At 39.9% G+C, this 26,451-nt stretch overlaps 1 protein-coding gene across 3 annotated transcripts; it reads right to left on the reverse strand.

Moving 5' to 3' along the window:
- Positions 1–15: 15 nt before the first annotated feature.
- On the reverse strand, positions 16–26,327 carry orc1 (origin recognition complex, subunit 1). Of its 3 annotated transcripts, XM_041208440.1 has the most exons (16): positions 25,981–26,327; positions 23,506–23,633; positions 22,881–23,059; positions 20,135–20,582; positions 19,130–19,478; positions 15,299–15,412; positions 12,661–12,835; positions 11,898–12,013; positions 11,175–11,276; positions 10,017–10,188; positions 8,830–8,937; positions 5,409–5,558; positions 4,861–4,980; positions 4,485–4,654; positions 1,346–1,433; positions 16–363 (listed from the first exon to the last, which is right to left on the reverse strand). In XM_041208440.1, the coding sequence occupies exons 1-16, from the start codon at positions 26,082–26,084 to the stop codon at positions 172–174; spliced, it is 2,715 nt and encodes a 904-aa protein (XP_041064374.1). In that variant the 5' UTR covers positions 26,085–26,327; the 3' UTR covers positions 16–171. The 3 variants fall into 3 exon arrangements, with proteins under 3 accessions (XP_041064374.1, XP_041064377.1, XP_041064376.1); XM_041208443.1 differs by lacking the exon at positions 15,299–15,412; XM_041208442.1 differs by lacking the exon at positions 8,830–8,937.
- Between the last annotated feature and the right edge of the window lie 124 nt (positions 26,328–26,451).

Raw genomic sequence — 26,451 nt, forward strand, 5'->3', positions numbered from 1 at the left:
TGTCAAACCTTGTAATGCAGATTTGAGAATTCTTTATTATACAAAATGCTTAAAATAACCTTGTCCCAAGAAGTTTTTGTAAAAGTTGTAAAGTTAAAATTATTAGATATGAATTTTAGGTCTAAAACAGCAACATACACACTTCATATCACATTATAACCATTTAACAATTTACTCTTTTAAGGCATACATGACATCATCTTGGCTAACATTCAATCGTACTCGCATGTGAAGGTCATTTTTACTAGATTCAACAAGTAGTAGACGACAAGCTCCAAGTCTTGTACAAACCAACATGGTCTGGGACATTGTTGGAGGCTGCAGACCTTCTATTCTGCATAGTCCAATATGCTGCTGGTAAATCTGCAAAAAAGTGGTACAAGTAGAATAATAATTTAGAATCTTGAACTTTAAACAAAATATTGTTAAAATGCTGCTATGTTAAAAATACTATACACATCATTCCGATATTAAGTTTTTACAATATAGCACATTTTAATGGGAAACAATTATGAGGTTTGAACAAACAATTATGCACATTAAAATTCCAGTTTTAGTCCATCAACATGCTCTGTACTTGACTTGTATACAAAACATGGAAAGCAGTTTGTAAGTTTCTGTTTGTATTTTAAAGCATTAAACATTTTGTTGACTTGGCATTCCCACCTGTGTGGCATTTTTTACCTATCAACTTGGTCATATATTCCCTTGCCACTTATTTCTTCCACAAAGTCACAAGAAGGGCCAGCAAACTCCCTGTAAGAATTGCCAGATTATAATTCAGTGGAAAGTTTTCACCCATTCCATTTAAAGAATTATTAAACAAGTGCTCAAAATAACCCATTTTGTACTAAAATTAGGAACAATGCAAAAAAAAAGTACTTAGGATTATTTTTCCCCCCAATATTTTTGTATAGAAAGAAAGGATTAAAACAGCAATGCACATTTCATCACACAGTATATTTCCTACTACATTACTTTTTTTAAATGAGTATGCACTCCATGTTAAACTGTATGAATAGCTGAAATGTTATTGCTGCAAGGTTGGGAACTTGTTGCAAGTATTGGTAAATTATTCTAACCACTTATTGTGTTACTGGAAAGATAATTCATTCAATTTTGTTAGTAAAAAAGTTAATTTTTTCAAAAGAAAAACAAATGTTTCCCTGTGATTGCTATGGATTAAATTGGTCTACAAATAGAATGTTAATAGGTTTCTGTACATATATGCAAAGATTCCAAGCACACAACTATCCCACCTTTCCCAATTCATTAGAAATGTTTTTCAAAAACACGTTTCTGGGCACATACTGGGGAACATATTACAGAAAGTGCTAGTAACTACCTGCTGAAACGTTGCTTCTTCTAGACCAAGGCGTTGGAATTCAGCAAGCACTGCTCTCATAAAAAGCTGTTCCTGGGCAGATGCACTCCTGTGCCACAGAAAGGAAAACATATTTAGTAACAGAGATTGCAAGCTCATTTGCTTGATTTGAAGTTTTCAAGTTATAGCTGAATGATAACTGGATAAGAATGTCAAAGACCAAATCAAAGAATATTACTCCACCAAACTGGAGCAGCTGGGGGAGATCTGAAAACAATATTATAGGTGCACAAATACAGAACCAATATGCAAAGCTGTTGCACTCAATTCTTGCGTTCGAGCAAAACTTGCATATCAGCCTTCATTGGCAGCAGGTTTGAAACATCAAATGAATTTTTGGCTAATGGTGCTAGATTATTTCGTGCAAAACCTCCCCATTCCCTCCATTAGATTTTCAGGATAGGTCTAAATGCACAATTGTGAAGACTGAAGGCACTTTAATGGAGCATTACCAGACAAAATTTGACATCACACCATGTAAGGAGGTTAGGACATGTGACCAAAAGCTTGGTCAAAGAGGTAGATTTTAAGAAGTGTCTTAAAGCAGAAGAGAGGTAGAGATACCAAGATATTTAGGGAGGGAAGTCCAGAACTTGGCGCTAAGGCAGCTGAAAGCACAGCCTCAAATTGTGGAGTGAAGGAAATTGGAAATACACAAGAGGCCAGAATTGGAGGAATGCAAAGTTTTCAAATAGCTTCAGGAGGTCACAGATATGGAGGGGCCAGGCCAAGTTAGACTTTGAATACAAGGTTGGGAATTTTAATGGAAGCATTTCAGAACCCAGCACAATACCAGTCATTGAATGTAGGGGTGATAGGTGAATGAGACTTGGTGTGAGCGAGGATATGAGCAGCAGCATTTTTGGATGAGTTCAACATTACAGAAGGAGGAAATGGAAGACCAGCCAAGAAAGCACCAGAATTGTTAAGATGGAAAGTAACAAAAGCATGATTGAGGGTTTCAGCAGCCGATAAGCACAGATGAACAATATTTCTTGTCAAGTGATTCAATTACATACACTGAAATATAGAATATTTTACAAGTTTAAGATTTCCTGTTGAGTCACATTAACTTCCTGTCACGATCGACCGGTCACAAATGATGCCAGGATATTTCCAACACACTTGGGTATTCACACTGTCATGAAAGTATAATAATTTTCATAATATTTTTCAGGGTTATTGTGAAGTAGGTTTATGGGGGCAAGAATAGTTGGGTCTGTGTGTGATGTAATTACATTTGAAGTCAAGTAGACTGCAAGTTTAATCATCAAAAGAAGTCAGGTGCTTGACATGCTAATGAGTAAACATGGATGCTGGCTAAGCATGTAAGGTGTGAAAGGAATTTGCATTTTTTGATAAGTGAAGGGCTATTTGGATGTCTTGATGGTAATGGTAGTGAGGGATATGTCAAGCCATGAGATTACAGATTATGGTGGAATGTTGTCTCCACAAGGGCTGTGCTGCAGTTACTCCCACCAATACTGTCATAAATAGGTAAATTGGTGAGAACGAGTTAGAATAACTTGTTCCCTTATGTTGGTACTCTCACCATATGGGTCACTTTCAGATTGGCAAGGTGTAACTACTGGAGTGCTGCAGGGATCAGTGCTGGGGCTTTAACTATTCACAATATATCAATGACTTAGATGAAGGGACCGAATGTATGATTGCTAAATTTGCTGGTGACACAAACTTATCAAGATCCCTTTGAGTGTGCAAAATTTGGCAGATGGAGGACAATGGAGGAAAATGTGAACTTGTCCATTTTGGCAGGAGGAACAAAAAAGCAGTGTACTCTTAAATGAGAGAGATTACAGAACTCTGCGGTAGAGGGATCTGGGTGTCCTGATACATGAAACACAAAATGTTAGTACACAGACACAGCAAGTGATTAGGAAGACAAATGGAACATTGTTGTTTATTAGAAGGGGAATGGAATATAAAAAGTAGGAAGTTTTTTCTACAGTTGTACAGGGCTTTGGTGAGACCACATCTGGAGTACTGTGTACAGTTTTGGTCTCCTTACTTAAAAAAGGATATAATAGCATTAGTTCAGAGAAGGTTCACTCAACTGAATCCTGGAATTAAGTGGTTATCTTATGAGGAAAGGCTGGACAAGTTGGGCCTGTGCCCATTGGAGTTTAGAAGAATGAGAGGTGCTCTTATTGAAACTGTCAAGTCCCCTCAGGATCTTATATGAGTGGATTTTGAGAGGATATTTCGCCTTGTGGGACAGACTAGAACTAGGAGACACAGTTTAAACATAAGGGGCCTCTTATTTAAGACAGATAAGGAGAATTTTTTTTGTGGCCATTAGTCTGTGGAATTACCTTCCCCAGAGGGCAGTGGAGGCAGAGTCATTGAATATTTTTAAAGGCAAAGGTAGATAGATGCTGGACTGACAAGGGAGTCAAAGGTCACAGGGGTTGGCCAGAAAAGTAGAGTTGGGGCCACAATTAGAACAGCCATGATCTCCTCAAATGGCAGGGCACGCTTGAGGGGCTGAATGGCCTACTCCTGCTCCTAATTTCTATGTGGGACAGACATACCCAGAGATGGTGATGGAGGATTCTGAGACATTGGATAGAAGGTATGATCTGATGTACGATTTGGTCAGGCTGTTGCTTCATTAGTCTGTGGGACGGCTTTCCCAATTTTGGCACAAGTCCCTAGATGTCAGCAAGGAGGGCTCTACAGGGTCAACAGGCCTGGGTGTTCCTTTGTCACATCTAATACCTAGGTCGATGTTGGGCAATTCGTTCTGTTTTACTCTCATTAAACTTTTCTGTAATAGTTTGATACAACTGTGTGGCTTGATAGGCAATTGCAGAGGACATTGCTATGGGTCTGGAGTCACATGTAGGTCAGACCGAGTAAGGACAGCAGATTTCCTTCTTTGAAACCTCCGTGAATCACATGGGTTTTTCCCAACCACCCAGTAATTTCATGGTTACCATTACTGAAACTAGCTTTTTCACTGGACTCAATGTGGGCAGCACCAAAGGAATGCTGCACATTAAAATATACGGAACTTGTAATTATTTACAGTGGACAGTCTGGTAATCAAATAAAGTCAACACAGCATTTAGTTATTTACCTTATAGCAGTAATGTATGGCGAGGAAAACATTTCATCAAGAGCCTGTACCACATGAGGCATTCCTACAAGGTTGGATGCAGCTTGCTGAGCTGCTGAATATTCACATATTTCAGCAGCTCTCCTGCAAATGTCAAGAGCACGCCTTGCATCACCAGACAGAGCTGCCACCTGCATGGGTACAAAACAGCAGTTTGGTATTTATATACACAAGTGGTTGACATCCCATTGCATTACTCAGATGAAAAATGTGTCCTTTTCTTCCTGCAACACTCACTCTGCTGGTCTCTTGCTGTTCCTCCTGATCAAAGTTTTTTAAAAAACTCACATTTGCTTCAATTCATCAATTTTCATTTATTCAACTAGACATCACTCACCTTTCTACCCACCAGCTGAACAGCATCATCCTCAAAAGCCTTTAATCGGTTGAGTCTCGAGGAAATGATTCGCTGCAACTGTTTGTAGGTATACGGCTGGAAGGACATTCTGGTCAGTCCCTATTTTGAAAGAGGTCAACATGTCCTATTATATCTACTAATCTTCTGACTTTTTCAACTAAATTATATAATAAAATAGTACAGTGTCAACAATTAAGCAAAACAGTAGTTGGAGCTTCATTTGTATTTTGAAAAGGAAGCAACTCAACAAAGAGGCAATTCCTACATCATTTTCAACTTTAAAAAAAAAATTCATTCATGCAATGTGGGCTTTGCTGGCCAGGCTAGCAATTATTGTCCATCTCTAGTTGCCCTCAAGAAAGTGGTGGTGAGTTGCTTTCTTGAACTGCGGCAGTCCATGTAGTTAGGTACACCCACAGTGCTGTTAGGAAGGGAATTCCAGAGAAATTTCACACCAAATGTCTTAATAGTTGCACCAACTATTAGAAAAATATTTGTCAATTGTTTGTAGAATATGGTTTACTCACCAGCCTGCTTGCCACCCGGTTCATCATGATCCTCTCTGGCAGATCCATTGTGTTGGCTACTGCCAGAACCACCAATTTTGTCTGCTTTCGCGTGGGCCAATCAAACAGGTTATACATAACATTCTGTTTCCGGGTCCACAAGAGATCAAGCTAAGAGGAACACAAGTTGAACATTAAAGTTAGATTGTGAACTCAAAAGGCTTGCTTGTTTTGCTTTTAATTGTTATTTCACTAGATCTAAGTAATGTAAGCAGATTTCTTTTTAAGTTATTTGTCTGCATGAAGTTCATGCCGCTGGAAAACAGCATATTTATTGCTCATTCGAGCTCACCCGCAGGCAATGATAGTGAGCCATCATATTGACTGGGGTGATGGCTCTCCCAGTGGTTTTAGGTAAGGTAGTTCAGCATATTGCTCCAGCAATGAAGGAACAGTGATGGACAGGATAGTATATAATTTAGAGGGGAACTTGAAGTGATGGCGTTTTCATAACCTTGCTGTTCTTATCCTTTTCACTGTTTGAAGTGACAGGGAGGAGGGTGCCATTGAAGTAAACTTGACAAGTTGCTGCAGTGCATCCTGCAACAGGGAGCTCTTTTGTATAATTGTTCTTGTTAACCCAGACATTAACTGGTAAAGATTGGTGTTACGAAGAGTCTGGTCCAGCCTCAGACAAGGAAACAACATTTGTTATGGGGACTGAAGACAATGGCTTCCGTCTTCTCATTATTTAGCTGGAGGAAATTTGACTTCAGATTTTAACAAATTTGTTGTTTCTTTCCTTCCACTGGAAAGGAAAAGCTGACAGTGACCCTCACCTCCACAGAATTGGTTTTGCCCTCCGAAATAGGATCTTGGATGCACTGTCAGAACTCCCCAATTGTATAAATGACTCATGACACTTCACTGACAGCTCAGCTGTAATCAATATGCCATCATCATCAGTGCTTATGCCCTGACCGTTCGCTCTGATGAAGATATTAAGAAAAAGTTCTAATCTGACCTTGATGAAGTCCTCACTGCCATCCCAAAAGAAGAAAAGATCATCCTTCTGGGGACTCTACTGCCAGGGTTGGCCGTGACTCCAATGTCTGGAGAGGAACCGTTGGCACCTCCTGGATTATGTCATTGTTTGAGTCAGAGGCTAAGTGATATCTGTATCACTCAATCCATGCAGGGAACTGATGCCTGCTGCGCAAATCATTGATTTGTTCGATCGGTAATGAACATCCACCTAGCACCAAGATATTGCAAGAGTCCAAAATGTCTCAGGCCTAATGCAGCCTAACTGAAGAGTGGAGTTCCAAGCACCACTCACACCCAATCTGGAAAATCTCTACGCATCCAATTCAATTTCAGAACAACGGGATCAAATAAAGTCAGATGTACTAGACCCCCAGTGTCCAGAACATGGGTTCGAGCATCATTTTGTTGCCAGGCAAATCCAAGAAAAATGTTGAGAACACCACCAGGAACTCTTCATTGCATTCCTCAATCTGACCAAAACATTTGACTCAGTAAATCTTGAGGTTGTGTGTAGATTGTGCTCCAGAGATTTGGATGTCCAAGAAACATCATCACAATCCTACAACTGCCTCAAGATAACATGACTGCAACTGTCTTGAGTGAGAGATATGAAACAGTCCCTTTCAAATTCCAGACTGGTGCCAAGCAAGGGTGTGAGATAGTCCCCATACTATTTACAATCTACCTGACTATTTACAATCTACTATTCATGTCAAAGATCAACTGACCTTTGGCATAAGTATTAACTACCGCCTAACTGGAAAACTCAATTTTGGTCACCTCCATGCCGAAACTAAACTGACCACCATAGACATACATGATCTACAGTGGTGTTGCACATTCTGCACCAGTTTTGCAAGCCACTGCTCATCCCTTCAATTTTGCTTAGAAGAGTATGTTGCCAAAACAAAATTCATATCAACCCAATCCTGGTCAGCCAAATATCCCACCCCATACCTATGTTTTAAAAATTTTATTCTTTCACAGGATGTGGGAGGTTTTAATGCTTATTCCCAATTGCCCTTGAGAAGATAGTAGTGAGCCACCTTCTTGAACCGCTGCAGTCTGTGTAGTGTAGGTACACCCACAGTGCTGTTTTCAAGGAAGCTCCAGGATGTTGAACCAGCGACAGTTAAGAAACAGCGATATAGTTCCAAGTCAGGATGGTGTGTGGCTTGGAATTCTGTTCCCATGCACGCGCTGCCCTTGTCCTTCTAGGTGGTGAGAAGTTGTGGGTTTGGAAGGAGACACTCTGGAATATATTCAGCACTTCCCATAACTTAGCAGCCATCTCTCTCAAAAGGCCACCAATGACAAGGAGATCCAGCACTGGATCAACTGTGCCAGCTGAGCCTTCTACAAACTACATCAATGACTGCTTGACAACAAAGAACACAGCAAGTCAATAAAAGTCCTAGTGTACAGAGCAGTTGCCCTCACCACACTCCTGTACTGCAGTGAGACCTGGACTGTGTATCAGCAACATAGAAAAGCACTAGAGAAATTTCATCAGCAATGCCTCCACTTCATCCTTTGAATTCAATGAAAGGAATGTCGAACAAATGCTTGCCCTTCTTGAAGGCTGCTTCACAAGCATTCAGGCAAAACTCCTACAAAATCAACTATGATGGACTGGACACTGTCTGGATAGCCAAAAACCTCTCCCAGACCAGGTCCTCTTTTTTCACCTCTCAAATAGCCAGTGTTCACAGAGAGGACAAAGCAAATGCTTCAAAGACATTCTGAAACTCTTCTTGGAGCATGGCTTGCTTGACATTAATGACTGGGAGGAGTTTGCTACCAATTGTTCAAAATGGCGACAATTTGTCCATCAAGTTGCATCGTGCTTTGACTCCAAGTACCTTAACGATGAGGCAGAGCAGCAGTAGAGAAGGGGAGAAAAGGAAGTAGAACCTACAGTCTGGATCTAACTACTTTGTGTGATGTCCTACCCCATGTTCCCAAAGATTTGTGGGTCAAGAATCAGCCTGTTCAGTCACATGAAGATCCATGGCAGAAACCAGTGACCCTGAATATTCACCATCCTCAAATTGAGGGACAGCTGACAATGATGTAGTTTGACTTTCTCAATCAGGTCAAACTAAATCTAATGTGTGTTCATATTTTAAAAATAAATAATGATTTACACTGGGGCAAAAAAGACTATAGTAAGCATCGATATTGTAAAAATTGTTGTGAATCAATCAGGCATCAAGGAAGGGAAAAACTAATTTTCACTATTGCAAAGTCAATCCCAAAAAAAATGGACACAAAAAAATGTGTAATTGCACTGAGAAAGAAGTTTGGGTGAGGGCATTTAACTTATCAAACAGCAATTCTATCCAGTGTTAAAGAATTCAGTTCAAAGCTTTAATACTATATACCCAATCCTCACCTCGTCCACCAAGAGCACTGTGGTCTCCCTCTTTGGGGCTGGTGTACCAAACCGCTTCTCAAGCAATGCAGCAGCATGGTCTGCAGTGGCTTTCTGTCCTGTCAATGACTAGAAAGCAGAGAAAGTTTAAAAAAAAAATTGCAACTTTTATGCATACAAAAGGAAAGAATAACTTTCATTTGCAATTTTTCTTTTATCCCTCAGAAATGAACAAAGCAGCTCAGTTACAATTGATTACACTTTTGAAATGCAGCTATTGCTGTTCCGAGCACAGGAAAATTCTACAACATAATACAAGACCAGGTATAAATCTGTTCTGCTGATGCTGCTTAAAGGAAGGATGTTGGCCTGGGTGGCAGGACAGCTCCCTACCCTTTTATATTGTAACTTAGAATTTTTAACAAGCAGATGCATTTTTGAATTAATATTTCATCTGAAGGATGATATGCCGACACCACAATGGTGCCTCAGTTCTGAGCTCAAGTGTGATTATGTGCTGAAGTCTTAAGTTGGGTCAAAACATATAACCGACACGCTCAGGTGGAAAGCGCTAACAACTGAGCCAAGCTGACACCAAACTTTTCAGGAAAATACGTACTGAGTAGCATATCCACATGTTCTTTATAAAAGGCACAATTTTAAAAAAAAATTTGAAAGGAATTTTAGAGCCAAAGGGTGTGTGCATAGGCATAAAACTCAAGCTGCTCAATATGTGGATAAGCTGCATGTTGCAGCTAAAATAACTCAGTTGACTGAGTCAGAGAGTTGTGATTTCAAGTCCCACTCCAGGAATTAAGCAAATAACTTCAGGTGAAACTTCTGTACAGAATTGAGAGTGTGCTGCGTTGTCAGAGATGGTGTCTTTTAGATGAGGTGTTAAAGGATTCCTGTCTGTTTATATAAAAAATCCCAGGGCACTACTGTAGGGGAGTTGGGGCAGACCGGGAGGGGTGCACGCAGGAGTGGAGATGGTAGTAGGGACTTCTCTCAGTATCCTGGTCAGCATACACCTCATAACCAAAAGTTATCTGATCTGTTTCTGTGGGGCCTTGCATTTCATATAGTGTGACTACACTTCTGCGAGGCATTGTTTGGGATACTGATAAGGAGAAACATCAAATTAAATACATGTGCGTTAAACTCCATAGTATCAATTATACATTTTGACCCTAAAATTAGATTTGTACCTTCAATATCTGTACATAGCATTGATGAGGGTCTGTAAGTTTCATTCCATTGATTTCTATAAATTGGAACGAGGGGAGGTTATCCTGTTTTGCTGCATGTTGTAGACACCGCATCACCTCATGCACTGTTGCAGTTTTTCCTGTGCCTGGCACCCCAGAAATATACATACACCTGTGAAAGACAAAACATGATTTTAGAGCAGAAATTTAAAAAATCAATGGTCCTGGTTCTAATTCTGCAGTCAATGAATTGACAGCGCTCGTCACTGACCCTGAATATAGCTGCCCTCAAACATCTAGTGATCAGTGGCAAGGATTTCCCTATTCCCAACATTACTTTGATTAAAAGCAAAATACTACAGATGCTGGAAATCTAAAACAAAAACAAAAATACCTGGAAAAGCTCAGCAGGTCTGACAGCATCTGTGGAGAGGAATACAGTTAACGTTTCAAGTCTGAATGACTCTTCATCAGATCTAAGGAAATATAGAAATGAGGTGGAATATAAGCTGGTGGTGGTGGTGGCGGCAGGGGGACGACACAGGTACAGCTGGGTAGAGGGCCAGTGATAGGTGGAAGCAAAGAAGAGATTGCCTTTGATTCCTGTGTCAACCCAAGAGGATCTCCAGGCATTCAGCAAAAATGATATTATTAGAAAGGCTATGCGGCTAGCGATTCACACTGAAGAATTTTCAAGCAGCAAAACAAGGGAGTAAAAAAAAAAACTTTTTAATCACTTTACAGAGAAATAAAAACGGATATGTACAAAAGATTAAGGTAGAAGTTGAAATATTAAATTTCAATTTTTAAAAACATTTGACATGCCACAAATTATTTGTTTCACCAGCCATAGAGGCTGTTCAACAGAAATTATGAACTTAGTACAGGTACACCATTAAAAACCCAGTTAGACCTCAATGAGCAAAGCATAACTTTCCCAACAGTTTTACAGCCAGACTATTGGCATAAAATTGGAAGTTCACGTCAATTCAAATGACTTCCTTCATCCTGTATTCTATCAATGACTGGGTTAGCAAAGTCATAAAAATGTATTACCAGTAGGGTATGCCCCCTATTCACTATCACAACACATCAAAACCACAAGACAGTCAAAAAAAAACGGAACAGTTGCTTTCAATAAGAACAAATGTTTCATACCCTCCGGTACCATCAATCACTTTACTCTCCACAAAGTTGTAGATGTCTTGAAACTCTTGCTCTCTACAGGGTAGAGACTCTGGCACTGCAGACACATGTAATCTTAAGAAAATAAAACAGGCAAAGTCAAAAAAGCTCAAGAGTCTCACAATTAATGTAATCATAATTGTCATAAGGAGTCAATGCAAGCAGAACACAAGGGTTGGTAATGGACTAGTTTTTTTTCCTTTGCTAATGCCCGAATAACCCATTTTTGGATTTTTTTTTTAAAACCAATCTCCTCCCCACCTAAAATAATAAAGCCGGTTAACCTTAGTGTCTGGGGATAAAGGCAATGAAACATCCCAAAGGTGGCAAATTAAGCAATTTCTTTGTTACATGATCCGCTACTGCTAATAAGCCTAACTCTTCAAAAAAAAATCTCCTCAAAATAATTAGCATACAAGGGAGCACATTAAGAATCAGTTATACGAAGACAACAAATTTCATAATAACAGTGCATTGTGCTAATCATTTAAGTCTTGATTTAAAAAAAAAGGTTGTTCTGTGGATTTATCACGTTGTCATGATAAAGCCACACGTATGTATTAGTCTGAATGTGGTTAACGTGCTAAAAAAAAGGAGCTGACAAAGCTATTTTCAAGATTCCCATCTATTCAAACTTTACCAGCATCTATTTTTAATAACAGAGTGGGCATTAGCAAATGTCCTTGTACTCAGTACCTTGCTCTGGCCTCTTCCAACACACTGACAGGTGTTTTAGCCTGCTGGGTCCTCCGAGGAATACTTGGCGTAGGGTGGCAGGATGTCCTTGGAGTCTGAGGAGTTCTTGACACAGGCTGAAGATAATTTAAAGAGAAAACATAAAAAACACACCATGGAACAAAACCACCTGCAGATATAATCCATGGACAAATCTACGGCACAGCCACTGAGCTACAGATGTTAAAATACTGGTACACATTTTATCTGCCAATTACTGCATTTAGAATTTGAAAATAATACCACTTATCCCCAGATAATTTGGTGCAAAGGGAAAATGTTTTAAGGTCACCTTTTCTGAGCAGCACCGTGTCATTAAACTCTGACCATGTTTGTTTTGTTTAAGCAGTATTTCCTTGAAACTATCCAATGTGTATTAAAAAGCAATGGAATAGATTATGTATTAGTTATTCAGGGACACACAAAACAGAAATGCAGAATCTACAGCATATAAACCGACCACTTGGGGTTAAAACTTGGTAAACTTTAGGGAAGTAACCCAGCCTGCAAACTCTATTTAATGATGATAGTACATTCATTTCCACAAACGAAATACCCGTGGGGTGAAGCCAGTTGGCTGCTGTGTGTTAACTGGAAAACCATTTGGGTTGATAATACTTGAACCACTTTGTTTGATTTCCAAGTAATCCACCAGTCAAAATAAATTTGCTGTCTGGGTGTATTCGACATCAGCTGGTATCAAGGATTTTCACAATTAACATACCGTCTTGGCTGGAGTCTTCACAGTCATCTTTGCTGTGGACTTCGATGTTTTAGGAACAACCTTCTTTGCAGATTTCCTATTAAATGGTAAATCATCCTCACTGCTACTTTCACTGCTTTGTTTGTTGTCTGGAAGGAATTCATCTTCACTAGACTCTTCATCATCCCGATCATCTCTTCATCAGAATAAAGGCTCGTCATTAGAAATATGTATAGGAATCAACCAAGCTGTAACAATTTTTACAATATTAACTGTGCTGGGTAGTTAGAAGTAAATAAGCACAAAAGAATTAACTCTAAATCAGCACGGATCTATCTAATTAAATCGATGAAGTTATGATAAAGTGCATCCTCGGATGCTAACTGGGAAAATGCACTGCATATGATGATATATAGAGATATATGGACTACATTTGAATCGTGTTCTGTACTGAATTAGTAAACAGACACTCAACGGCTAGCCTTAAAGAATGGGCATATTGCTAAGCACCAGAGGGCTACAGTAAATCATAGGTTTCATCAATGCCTTCAGGGGAGTTAGACAATTAGAAAACAGGGGAAGAAAAAATACTATTAATAGAATTTGGCAACTTCAGAAATTGATCCAGAAGCACTATGGTGATGTAATATCATAATCGAGAGCCAAATATAAAGTGTTTAAGATCAAGACAAAAATATATTGTACCTAAACATGCAGAACAAGTTTTAGATTGAAAGAATTAACTCATCATGAAACAAACTTCTCTCATCACACATCAGCTTCCCAATTTCCATTCATGTCTGCTATCCACACTCAAAACTGATTGCTCGTGTAATCTCAACTCATTATGGAAGCCTATCACTACGTTCAAATTTCAGACATTTTCAACCACATTCAACAATTAGTTTTAATGTTATTATTCAAGGAGTGTCAATCACAACATACTGCAATCCATTAAACCTTGAAAATTAATTTTACGCTGAAATACTGAATATTTTGCTTCTGTCTTCACTATAGAGGAAACAAAAAACATTCCTGTAATAGATGTAAATCAGGAGGTGGAAGGGAAAGAGGAACATCTTGAAATTACAATCACTAGGGAAGCAGCACTGAGCAAGCTAATGGAGCTACGAGCTGACAAGTCTTTGGGTTCTGATGGTCTTAAAGAGGTGGCTAATTAGGTGGTGTTCATTTTCCAAAATTCGCTAGATTCTGGAAAGGTTCCACTAGACTGGAAAGTAGTAAATATAATCCCTCTATTTAAGAAGGGAGGCAGAAAACAGGAAAATATAAGCCTGTCAGCTTGACTTTGTCATGGGGAAGGTTTTAGAATCGATCATTAAGGAGGATATAGCTGGACACTTAGAAAAACGCAGACAGATATAGATAGGTTGAATGAATGGGTAAAGATCTGGCAGATGGACCATAATGTGGGAAAATGTGAAGTTGTTCACTTTGGCAGGGAAAATAATAAAGCAGAGTATTACTTAAATGGAGAACGACTGCAGAATTCCGAGGTGCAAAGGGATCTAGGTGTTCTACTGCATAAGTCACAAAAAGTTAATATGCAGGTACAGCAAGTAATTAAAAAGGCTAATGGAATGCTATCCTTTACTACGAGAGGAATTGAACTTAAAAGTAAGGATTTTATGCTTCAGTTATACAGGGCATTGGTGAGACCACATCTCAACTACTGGTGCAGTTTTGGTCTCCCTATTTAAGGAACGATGTAAGCGCGCTGGAGGCGGTTCAGAGGAGGTTTACTAGATTGATACCTGGAATGACCAGGTTGTTTTATGAGGAAAGGTTGGACAGGCTGGTTTTGTTTCCCACTGGAGTTTATCAGAGAGTGAGGGGTAACTTGATTTTTTTTTTAATTAATTCACAGGATGTGGGCTTTATTGGCTGAGCCAGCATTTATTGCCCATCCCTAGTTGCCCCTGAGAAGGTGGTGGTGAGCTGCCTTTTCGAACCGCTGCAGTCCATGTGGTGTAGGTACACCCACAGTGCTGTTAGGAAGGGAGTTCCAGGATTTTGACCCAGCCACAGTGAAGGAACGGCAATATATTTTCAAGTCAGGATGGTGAGTGACTTGGAGGGGAACTTCCAGGTGGTGGTGTTCCCATCTATCTGCTGCCCTTGATCTTCCAGGTGGTGGTGGTCATGGGTTTGGAAGGTGCTGTCGAAGGAGCTTGATGAAATTAAGTATGTAAGATCCTGAACAGACTTGACAAGGTGGACATGGAAAGGATGTTTCCTCTTGTGGGTGAGCCCAAAACTAGGGGGCACTGTTTCAAAATTAAGGGTCACCCTTTTAAGACAGAGATGAGAAATTTTTTCTCTCAAGGGGACGTGTGACTTTGGAACATGCTGTCTCACAAGGCGGTGGAGGAGGGGTCACGGAATATTTTTTTTAAGGCAGAGGTTGATAGATTCTTGTTAGGCAAGGGAATCAAAGGTTATTGGTGGTAGATGGGGGTGTGGAATTCAAAACACAAACAGGGCAGGCTCGAGGAGTTGAATGGCCTACTGCTGTTCCTATTTTGTATGTTTGTATACACAAAACCACGATTTCTAACAATTTTGCACAAATTAAGGTCAGGGATTCCTTTGCATTGAAGGGAAAACAAAACCAACATTAATAATTGTAAAACCTTACTTCAAGTACTGTTTCAGAAGATCTGAACAGCACTGTGCAGACTTTATACAAGACCTTGAAATATCAGGGACATTTTCCATTTTACTTTTGCTTTCCATTTTCTTTGGCCCAAAACTTGTGAACAGACAAAGTAGAAACTGTTTTTTTCAAAACTAGTACACAAAATATACAAGATCTATTAAAAACAGTGGCATAGGTTTTATACTAGGATGTAGCATAATATCCACTTTAACTTAATACAAACCACCTTTGAATACACATGGTTACAGATAGAAATTTCTTCCAAATCTTGTCCAGAAAGTGCATTTTTTTATAAATCATTGAACATTTTTGGGACTTGCTGTTACATGAAATCATGGAGAATGACATAAAATACATTAAGGAAAGCCAAATAAGTAGCAAGGGAGGAAGGAATACAAGGATTTGAAGAAGTTGGGTGGTGGGTGCGTGGGAGGCTCATGTGGAGCATCAACACTGGTATAGGCCTTGTTTCTGTTGTTACGTACATTGTACACGAGGTTAACATACGTTTTGATTCCCCTACGCTTGTTGCTGGGTTATAATCGAAACTTCCAGGTTTTATGGCATAACTTGCACTCAAAGGAATGAAGGTCAGGCTCGGTTGGAATCACTTCCCTTCACAGTCAAGAGGGGATCCCAGAATGCTTGGTATTTCTCAGGCTACAGAGAGAAGGCTGATTGACATTATCTTCCACATGTTTTAACCAGGATGGCTGTGTGGGGTAGATGGGGAACTGACTACTATTAGTAGTTGCCAGAAATGTACTAGCCGGCTTAAGGCAGAAGGCCTTCCTTCCCCACTGGGTAGAAGTGGGTCTCCCAGAATGTTATTCAGAAGGGTTTGGGGTGCAGGCCATGACCTTCTGGCTCCTGGCATGCCAGCAGATCAAAATTTGCAAAGATCATACACTATGTATGAGGTTTGATATAGATTCCTGCTTAAGTGGCAAAGTGAAGTAGGTTTCTGAAGGTAGTTAATACTTCATCTGAAAATAGTGTCACAATGGGAGCTGAAAGTCAATAGCTAAGCCGCAGAACATAACATGGCCTCCGTAGAGAACAAGCTTAGTCTAATAATCCCTTGCTCATGCTAAGTTATAAATGCACTGAAGATATAGGTACTTCAAGCTGAGAAATGAGAGGCTTTATTAATACATTTCAGCTCATTGCACTCATTAAATGGATCTAATAAAAAACCCCTTCTGGATGATGCAGAACATTTATTGTACAATAAAAGAAACAAAACAATTTTGCAGCTGTTTCTTAATAAAAAAACTACCTCGAGCTAGTTTGAGAATTATTTTGGGGATTCAGCTTCAATTTTTTGACTTGCTGGTACATAGGAGCTCTAAGAATCATAGGATAAGAAATTTACAATCTATTTGGCCCAGCGAGTCCGTGGCAGCTAAAAAGCTTTCCCACTTTCTAGCTCTTGGTCCATAGCTCTGTAGGCTACGGTACTTCACATGCATTTTTAAATGCCTTGAGGGTTCCTGCCTCTACCACCTTTTCAGGCAATGACTTCCAGCTCCCACCACCCTATGGGGGTATTCTCACCTCACCTCTAATTCTTTTACCAATTACTTGAAATCTATGCTCCTTGGTTATTGACCTCTTTTTCAGAGGTAAATAAGTCCTATTCAGGATATTTAGGCCCCTCAAAATGTTATACACCTCAATTAAATCTCTCCACATCCTCCTTTGTTACTAAGAAATCAATCCCAGCTAAAATTTTCCCTGCAAGTCTCTGCTCTAACACAACGACCAAAACCCTATGCAGTACTCGAACTGTGGCCTGATTAGTGTTTTATGCCATTCCAACATAACCTCCCTGCACGTATATTCAATGGCTTGGTCAATAAAGGAAAATATTCAGTGCTATAATAAAAACAGAAAACGCTCGAAAAACTCAGCAGGTCTGGCAGCATGTGTCAAGAGAGAAAGAGTTAATGTTGAGTCAAATAGGATTCTTCTTCAGAGTATCCAGTGCACTGACTTAACCACCATATCCACCTGCTGCAACCTTTAGGGACTGTGCAAGTGCAACTCCAAGGTCCCTCTGCTCTTCTATAATACTCAGTGTCCTACCATTTATTCAATATTCCCTTGCTTCATTTGTCCTCAGAATTCTTGTGATCTTAATTTGTAATTTCTTACAGGGTGAAAGAGCATCATTCTCACTCGTTCAGATTGCATTCCATTTGCCACTTTTCTGTCCACCAACTAGTTCATCGATATCTTCCTGCACTCTAAGGCTTTCTTCCTCAGTATCAACCACACAGCAAATTTTTGTATCATCTGCAAACTTTTTAAATCATACCACTACTTTCAAGTCTGAATCAGAGATATATACCACAAAAAAGAAACCTAGTGTAGACATCAGAAGAATCCCACTGGAAACAGCCTTCAAGTCACAAAAACACCTGTCTACCATTACCTTTTGCTTTCTGCCTCTGAGCCAATTTTGCATCCAACTTTCCACTTTCCATGAATCACAGGGTTTTTACTTTTCTGACCAGTCTTACCATGTGGGACTTTGTCAAAGGCCTTGCTAAAAACCACGGAGACTACATAAAACACACTACTTTGATCAATCCTCCTCATTACCTCCTTAAATTCAATCTTGTATTTGCCCAAAGGTTCTCTCATCTCACTTCTCTCATCACAAAAAAATCATTTCAAACCATCAATAGGAGGCTTACTATATGATTCTATACTAATCATAACTAAACACATCCAACATTAGTCAGATGATTGTGTTTAGAAAGTTACAGTTTGTTTCACAAAACATCAGCAGACTATGGATCTGTGGCCACAATTTCCAGAGTTGAGGTGGCACATGCAACACAGCTATATCCTTCTTTTCCAAGAGAAATTTAGAATGGCTAATGGTGCCAGCTACTCAAGAGTGACAAAAGCTATGTCAATGAGAACCACAATAGAGAGGGAGGAGGAAAATGTGGTAGACCAAGTTCCAAAAAGTTTAAGATCAGAGTAGATATTTACATAAACTTATCCAATGCAAGCACCGTGGTTTCAGTTTACACTGCAATGAGTGGATTGGGCAGTTTGTTTCTGGAAAATAGGCTCCTCTGAACAGAGGACATGTTGATCATAGGAAACTCGTGGATCTCCTAAAGTGTTGCTTAAAGTTAATTTTAAGTACCACCTATAAACTTCAAGAAATAAAAACAGATCACTCGAGATGCAAAACCAGTGCAACATGACATGAAAGATACTCCGATCTAACAGCATATCATACCTACCAAAAGAGTATAACGTGTTTTCTCCTGCTGAATTTGTACATTATACTGTGGCTGGTAGGACGAAACAGACTCCTACCTTCCCTTTCTCCCATCCATAACCTTTCTAAAAGATACACTAGACACTCATGTATCTGATCATCATTTTCTTCCTGGTCGCTAAGTGATCCCATTTACCCATTTCAGACACTGAAACACACATTGTTGTTATTATGTCACTGTATCTTACCTTTGCATCCTGCCTAGTTGTTATCTATCCACCTCAAGGCACAAAATTGAATCTAGTTTATCTGCCTCCACTTGCTCAGAAGCTGTTTCATCTCTAACTTTCTCCCAGTTGCGATCAAATGTCACTGACCTGAAACGTTAACGGTTTCTCCTTGGATGCGGCCCGACTTACTGAGCATTTCCAGCATTTTCTGCTTTTATTACAAGAACGACCTATATGTTTTGTTAGCTGCTCCGTCAATGTAGCAATAAACCATTATTTAGTACTCAACGCATAAACAATGCAACATTGGAAGGGTTAAAATATTGTGCAACTTACTTGTGAAAATCAATTATTTCACCATTCTTTCTGGATTGGCTCGAAGGGTCTTGCTGCTTAATTTTGGGATTGAAGTCAATAGGTGCTAATTGCAAAATGGTACCTTCATTGTTCATCTTGTCTCTGGTTGTTTTAAGAGGAGAGAGGGTACTAATTCTAGTGGTCTTATTTTGCAATTTCTTATCAGGTGAAAGAGCATCATTTGAAATACCATTAAAAACCACTTTGTGTTTAATTGCTTCAGGTTCCACCACATGACAAAGCTTCCTAGCAATAACATCATCATCATCATCATCGAGCAGTTCTGACAAAATATTTCTCAGCTCACTTTTGGAGGTTTTGTTGAAATCTGTAATTTGAAAAAGAAATTTTAAATCAGCTTTAAGTTAAGAACACAAGAATATAACAAACAACCTTGCTGAACCAAGAAAATAAAATGTTTTCTGCAGCACTGTCATTATGTCAATTCAAAAGCCACAATTAAAGCCTAAAAGGATGCTGTATCAAAAATCTGAGGGATCCAATTTGCTTGGATAACCTGTCCCGACAGGCAAGTGGCCTTTGAGGATACCTCAAAAATTTATGAAATGAGGGAGGAAATTTAACACCTTTTTCTTGCAACTCCTCACAAAGGGATCCAAAACTGACCTGCTGAGAATAGATACATTCAGCTCAAAGCTTACCAGTGCCCTTACATTCCAGTTTTATCTGAGCTATATTGGGCTGCTTTACAGAATCAATATACAAGTTAAATGTTATCTTACCTTTCATCCAAGAGATCTGTAATGGCAGGATAGGGTCCATAATCAGGGCCTTCTGGCTGTTGCCCTGAGCCTCTGCTTCTTTTAGAGTGGAAAATCGCCACTCCCTCCAAAGTAATTATCAAAGACCTGCCATCATAGATCTCCATTCTATTTCTGTACATTTTCCCCAGGCAATAGGTGCTCAATTGTAACAAAAGATGTGAAAAATCAGGCCCAAGCTCCAAGCCACATTCTTACTTACCACAAAGCGGAAGCTTCCTCCTAACTTTGGATTTGCTACTTTCCATGTTCGTGATTTGAGTACTCCTCTTACCATTGGAGTTTTTTTGACCACAATAGTTCGATTTCCCTTCAGCAACCATCTTGACAATGCCATTTTTACACTTGCGGTTCATAACATTTCTGCCCAATGTAGTGTCTCCATTGGCAACACTGTGAAACTCTGAATCACACCAGTTCCCAATCGCAGTATTGTGTTTTGGAACAGAACTCACATCAGACACCGTTTGTACACATATGGGTAAGGAATCCAACTTTTTATGATGGCCATCATCATTGGTTTTCTTGTCAGAGAATGTATTTTTAGGTAAGAAGTTAAAGTTCTTTCCATCCCAGTTTAATTTCACAAACAGATCACCATCATCAGATTCAGCGGGAGGAAATGGTTCCTTGGGATCAAGCTGGAACACCTAAAATAAAAAGTTTAGGTCTAATTTTCAAAGAAGTTCAGAATTAATATAAAAACAATGTTTTATTTGCAGTTTACCAAAATTTGACATTAACTGCTAACTGCAGCAATTTTAAGATAAGTCACAAGCGTCTTTAGTCTTAGCAAAAATGTTAGACATTACAGGTTCATATACACTGGATATTCCATTCAAAGCATTAAAGTTTTAAAATCTGGATTCATAATTTTTGAAGCTCAGTGCCAGAGAAAAAAAAACAGACACCAGGTGCTCTCCTGAATGGTGAGGTCCAAAGCACCCCAATATTGGCCACCAGGCATTATTTCCAAAGAGCCTGCAAGCTGCAGCTTGTGGCGCTTGATGGCATATAGGCTGATGCTGGTATGGCAGGACCATGATTTGAATAAATTATTTTACCCTTTAAGTGTTCCAGATTTGTAGTCCTGCAGCCAGTGCATCTACCTTTTGCAATATGGCAGGTGACAGACTTCCCACTGGAAATGTGAGCACACTTCCTGCCGACTGTATCGGGATGTTAATAGGCTGGTTAGTGCCCGAGAAAAGAACACGGTTGAATTTCTAGATCCAGGTGTCAAGTCCATCTTCTTCATTTTTCAAGGGTCCTTGTGCTGAGCAATTTCCATCTGCAAATTCCTGTTATACTTACCAGCTTAACTCCCACCGCCAACCACTCTCCTCCCAAAACACAAATCTTAATTGTTGTAAAAAACATTTGCCTACTCCATCTTTTTCCTTTGGGCAATCATTTTTATAATTCCACATTAAGTAATTCCCAAACTGACTTTTCAGATTTTAGCCATTGCCTCATTTATCTGACCACAACTAAGTGTCTAACAGCACTGTGGGTTGATTTACCCTTTGACGCCTAACTGTACCCTCGCTCATCCCATCTCCTTGGGACTTCTATGGGTAACCAACGGTTTCAATAAGTCACCTCATTGCATAGATGCTTGGGGTAGCATTAGTTTATTGCACCATATTCACCCTTTCCAAGACACTTTGAAAATATAAATTCATAGCTTCCAAAAAAAAAGCCAGCCATAATATTGCGAGTCAATGTGGGTTACTAATCTAATATCTCAAATTCAACATTGAAGGGAGCTCCAGAGTAGATCGAGAATGAGCCACTTTCCACTTTAGCAACCATATAGGTGAATGATAATATGTTCATTTCTTATTTGCATGGTATTGCATTAAGACATAAAAAATAAAACAAAGCACTGCCATGCCACTAGAGAATAAATTAGATCATCAAATCATTGTGCAGATAATAACATAGCTTTTACACAAAGCACTTGGAGGGGAAAAAATTATTTTAAATGGTGGCTCCACAAGATGCTGATTATCAGTTCACGTGAAACTAAATGACAAAATCTTGTAATCTGTGGGATTGCGTCAGATAAAATGACCGTGGAAGTTGAATTGTCATAAAATCCAACTAGTTCACTAATGTTCTTGGGGAAGGGACCTGCTTCTCCAATTTTATCAGTCCCACACTACAAGGCAATTTTAATGCCTTCAGGGCATCTAAAAATGGGTAATAAATATCTCCCAAGTGAAATAAGTTCTTTTGATCTAAACAATATCTTTATAAAGCCCAACAAAAACCGTGGGAGGTGCAGCACCGCACCACACCTCCTCACATTGCAATTATGTCGAAGATAGTTCAGTTCTACCTTCTAGATACAGTAATTGCAGGATAGAATCAGTGGGAATTCTATACTTCAGTCCTTTAATTCTGTAGCGAGCAGACATTAGCAGCACTCTCATAACCAAATAGTAACCAAGCTACAGTAATGAGCAAGAGAGTAGAAATAGTTAACCTGACAAGCTTCCCTTCCAACTACATCACACTGAAAATGGCAAGAACAATCAGGATAGCCTTTGGACTACCTTTAATTGAATACCACTTGTTTTGTTAAACTTTTGCAAAGCCATATTCCATACTGACAGTCCACGCAGACACTTACAAAACAAAATTGTTCAAAGTAATTATTCAAGTTTTAATTAGCACAAGCTTCTCATTCACGCCACTGCCTTACAAAACTTGGATCTCATTTATCATAAAGCATGTAGTTAATACTTAGCACAAATATCAGACAGACGTGTAGAGGCAGCCAGATTGCACACAGAAAGGTCCCATAAGCAGCAATGGGATAAATTGTCTTGACTTAGCAGGTAAGACCATGAATGAACACCTCATCCAAAAACCAGCACCTCTGACAATGCAGCACTGCACTTAAATGTCAGCCATGTCAAGGTTATGTGCTTAAGTCTTACTTTTACAGCTTTAATGAGGGTCTCTGCACTGATATGATCATCACAGTCAGGGACTTCATACAAGAAGATCTCCTTGGGGTGGGCCTCCCTTCCCAATAATTTCTGCTTTGTTTTGGGTATTTCATCAATACGAGCAAACCACTGGACCACTGCAGACTTGGTGAGATGTTGTTGGGTACCTGGTGAGGAAAATAAACCAACACCAATTACGAGGAATATGAAAAACTGAAGCTTGAAATGTTTCAAACAGTATATTAAAAAAGGGAGAGACCAGGGTGTGAAGTTGCAAACTAAATTATCTTCAACACAACACTGCCATAAAGATGAATTCCTACCTTACATAGCTTTTGTTTTGCTAGTACAGTTAACTGATATTAAATAAGTATTACATACATTCCTGGTACTGCTGCATAACTTTCAATAGTTCACAGTAAAGTGCTAGGAGAATGCTGCAGCCTACATGTAGATGCCAAAAGGCACCAAATATTCATGAGCAAGCCTTGAACCGAATATTTGTCTCACAACTAATATTTTTTGAATAAATCATGATTATTTCCTGTAAATGCGAGGCGACTTCAGTCCATTACAAACATTCAAAGCAGAAGCGTACATGAGGTTTCCTTACCATCCTCAAACAACTTTAGCAGTTTAGCTACATACGGTTGATCCTCATCATCACTTTTGACAAAAACAAAATCTCCAATGTTGATGCAATGTTTGATAGAAGTTCCTTCGCATTCTATCTGAATACCTCTAAAGAAGCAAAAATATGTAATTTTACAAATACGGAGTACGCAAAACATCTTATGTCCCTTCTCAACAACTAACATGCAGAAATTGTACAATAAATGAATTTGCAGCAAACATTTCTCTGCAAGATAGGAACATAGGAGTAGGAATAGGCCATTTGGCCTTTCAAGCCTACGCCACTATTCAATAAGATCACGTCTGATCTGGTTGTGATCTTTCTGGTCTGCCTCCCCATAACCCGCGACTCCCTTGCTTCGCAAAAAGCTGTCCAGCCCTGCCATCACCCAGCTTTTTGCTTTCTCTATTTAAATAGTATACTGCTTTTCTATTCTTCCTGCCAAAGTGAACAAGTTCACATTTTCCCACATTTTTCTCCATCTGCCAATTTTCTATCCACTCAATCTGCCTATATTCCTTTGCAGACTCCCGACCTTCTCTTGACAACTTGCTTATTTTCCTACCTATCTAGGTGTAATCGGCAAATTTAGCTAGCATATATTCGGTCCCTTCATCCAAGATATTCGGTCCCTTCATCCAAGTTATTAATATAGATTGTAAATAGTTGAGGGCCCAGCATTGATACCTGTGACACTCCATTAGTTACAGCTTGCCAACTGAGAAAGACCCATTTATCACTACTGTTTCCTGTTAGTCAACCGATCCTTTATCCATGCTAATATGTTACCCCCTACACCGTGTACTCTTACCTTGTGTCATAACCTTTGATGTGGTACCTTATCATATGTCTTTTGGATGCCAGCGAGGATTACATGATAATCTCACTCCACTTAAAGTCAACTTTGCGATTAAAGGTTTTACAATTGCAACTCTACAATTTTTAGAGAAAATGCTACTCTATTATCACCCTACACTTAAATATCCTGTAATCAACCACTAGGAAACAGGTGGAGCAACATACTTCGGGGAACTTCTGCAGCTGCGTAACTTTTGGCCTTCCTCTGCTGATGTAGATGGTACACACTGCTGTCCAACAAGATGCAGCAACTCACCAAGACTCTTCAGGCAGCATCTTCCAAACCCTACGACCTCTACCACCTAGAAGGACAAGGGCAGCAGGTACGTGGGAACACCACCACCAGCAAGTTCCCTTCCAAGCCACACACTATCCTGGCTTGGAACCATATTGTCATCCCTTCACTGTTGCTGGGTCAAATTTTTTTTCATTACTCATTCACAGGATGTGTACGTTGCTGGCTAGACCAGCATTTATTACCCATCCCTAACTGTCCTTGGGAAGGTGGGGAAGCCTTCTTGAACCATTGAAGTCCATGTAGTGTAGATACACCCACTGTGCTGTTAGGAAGGGAATTCTGGGATTGATATGGCTACATTCAAAGGAACAGCCATATAGTTCCAAGTCAGAATGGCGAGTGGCTTGAGGGGAACTTGTGAGAGGTGGCATTCCCGTGTGTCTGCTGCCCTTGTCCTTCTAGATGGTAGTGCTCATGCGTTTGGAAGGTGCTAAGGAGCCTTGGTGAGTTCCTGCAGGCATGTTATAGATGGTGTACACTGCTGCTCAGCATTGGTGGTGGATGGAGTAAATGTTTGTGGATGGGGTGCCAATCAAGCCGGCTGCTTTATCTTGGATGGTATCAAACTTCTTGAGTGTTATGGGAGCTGCACTCATCCAGGCAAGTGGATGGTATTCCATCACACTCCTGACTTGTGCCTTGTAGATGGTGGACAGGCTTTGGGGAGTCAGGAGTCAAGCTACGCGTCGCAGGATTCCCAGCCTCTGACCTACTCTTGTAGCCAGTATTTTTGTGGCTAGTTCAGTTTCTGTCAACGATAGCCCTCCAGAATGTTGATAATGGAGGACTCAGTGGTGGTAATGCCATTGAACATCAAGGGGAGATTCTCTCTCTTGTTGGAGATGGTCATTGCCTGGCACTTGTGTGGCACAAATGTTACTTGCCACTTGTCAGCCCAAGCCTTGCTGCAAAAGGATATGGTCCACCTCAGTATTTGAGGAATCAAGATTGGTGAACAAATCATCAAACATTCCCACTTCTGACCTTATGATGAAGAGCTTGATGAAACAGCTAAAGATAACTGATAGAACACCAAAATCCTGGAACTGTGGATGTACCTACACCACATGGACCGCAACAGCTCAGCACCACCTTCTCAAAGGCAATTAGAGATGTGTATTAAATGCTGGTCTAGTCAGTGATGCCCGCATCCCACGAACAGACTAAATTAAAATATAGCCAGTATACGGTAACATTAGGCGATCCTGACGGTCACATTCCCAGATTTCAGTCTCGGAGGTGCAGCCATCCCATAAATTACATTCACTGCAAAAGGAGGAAGTACAGACTTGACTCACTCATAATCTGAATGCCGCAGTTTGCGATTCACATGAAGCGGTTTTCCCGCCCAGGTGTAAACGTATCTTTCACGCTCCTTCAACCTGGTTAAATATTTGGTCATTTCAGGTGCGATTATGTAAACTTCAGGTTATAAAATATAAAAACTGAAATAAAATCTCCCGCCTGAGAAAAAGCGGGACTAACTCCAGCCGGAATCTGCTCTGAAGAAAGTTTAAATTAAAATACACTTGTAAATATTCGAAATACAGTTAAAATCCGCTCCAATCCAGCCAGTTCTTGGCTATTTTCTCCCGCGCTGTGTCCCAGCTCCGCTACTTGCAGCCCAAATGTGACATTTTCGCGCCATTCCGGTCAGCTGAGACATTGCGAAGTATTCTGGGTACATTTAAATGAATCAGAAAACGCAAGAGGCGGCGGGATGTCTGCTCAGCCGCGGGAGGCGCTGTGCCGGGATGTCTGCCCGACCG

This window comes from Carcharodon carcharias, chromosome 16, assembly GCF_017639515.1.
Source record: "Carcharodon carcharias isolate sCarCar2 chromosome 16, sCarCar2.pri, whole genome shotgun sequence".
Taxonomy (NCBI): domain Eukaryota; kingdom Metazoa; phylum Chordata; class Chondrichthyes; order Lamniformes; family Lamnidae; genus Carcharodon; species Carcharodon carcharias.

Excerpts from the sequence above, each read along its gene's own strand:
- orc1 (XM_041208440.1), bottom strand. The coding sequence starts at position 26,084 with ATGACCAAATATTTAACCAGGTTGAAGGAGCGTGAAAGATACGTTTAC. Across the intron at positions 23,634-25,980 it reads CTGCGGCATTCAGATTATGA|AGGTATTCAGATAGAATGCG; the intron begins GTGAGTCAAGTC and ends TTGCTTCTTTAG. Across the intron at positions 8,938-10,016 it reads GCTATGTACAGATATTGAAG|TCATTGACAGGACAGAAAGC; the intron begins GTACAAATCTAA and ends TCTGCTTTCTAG.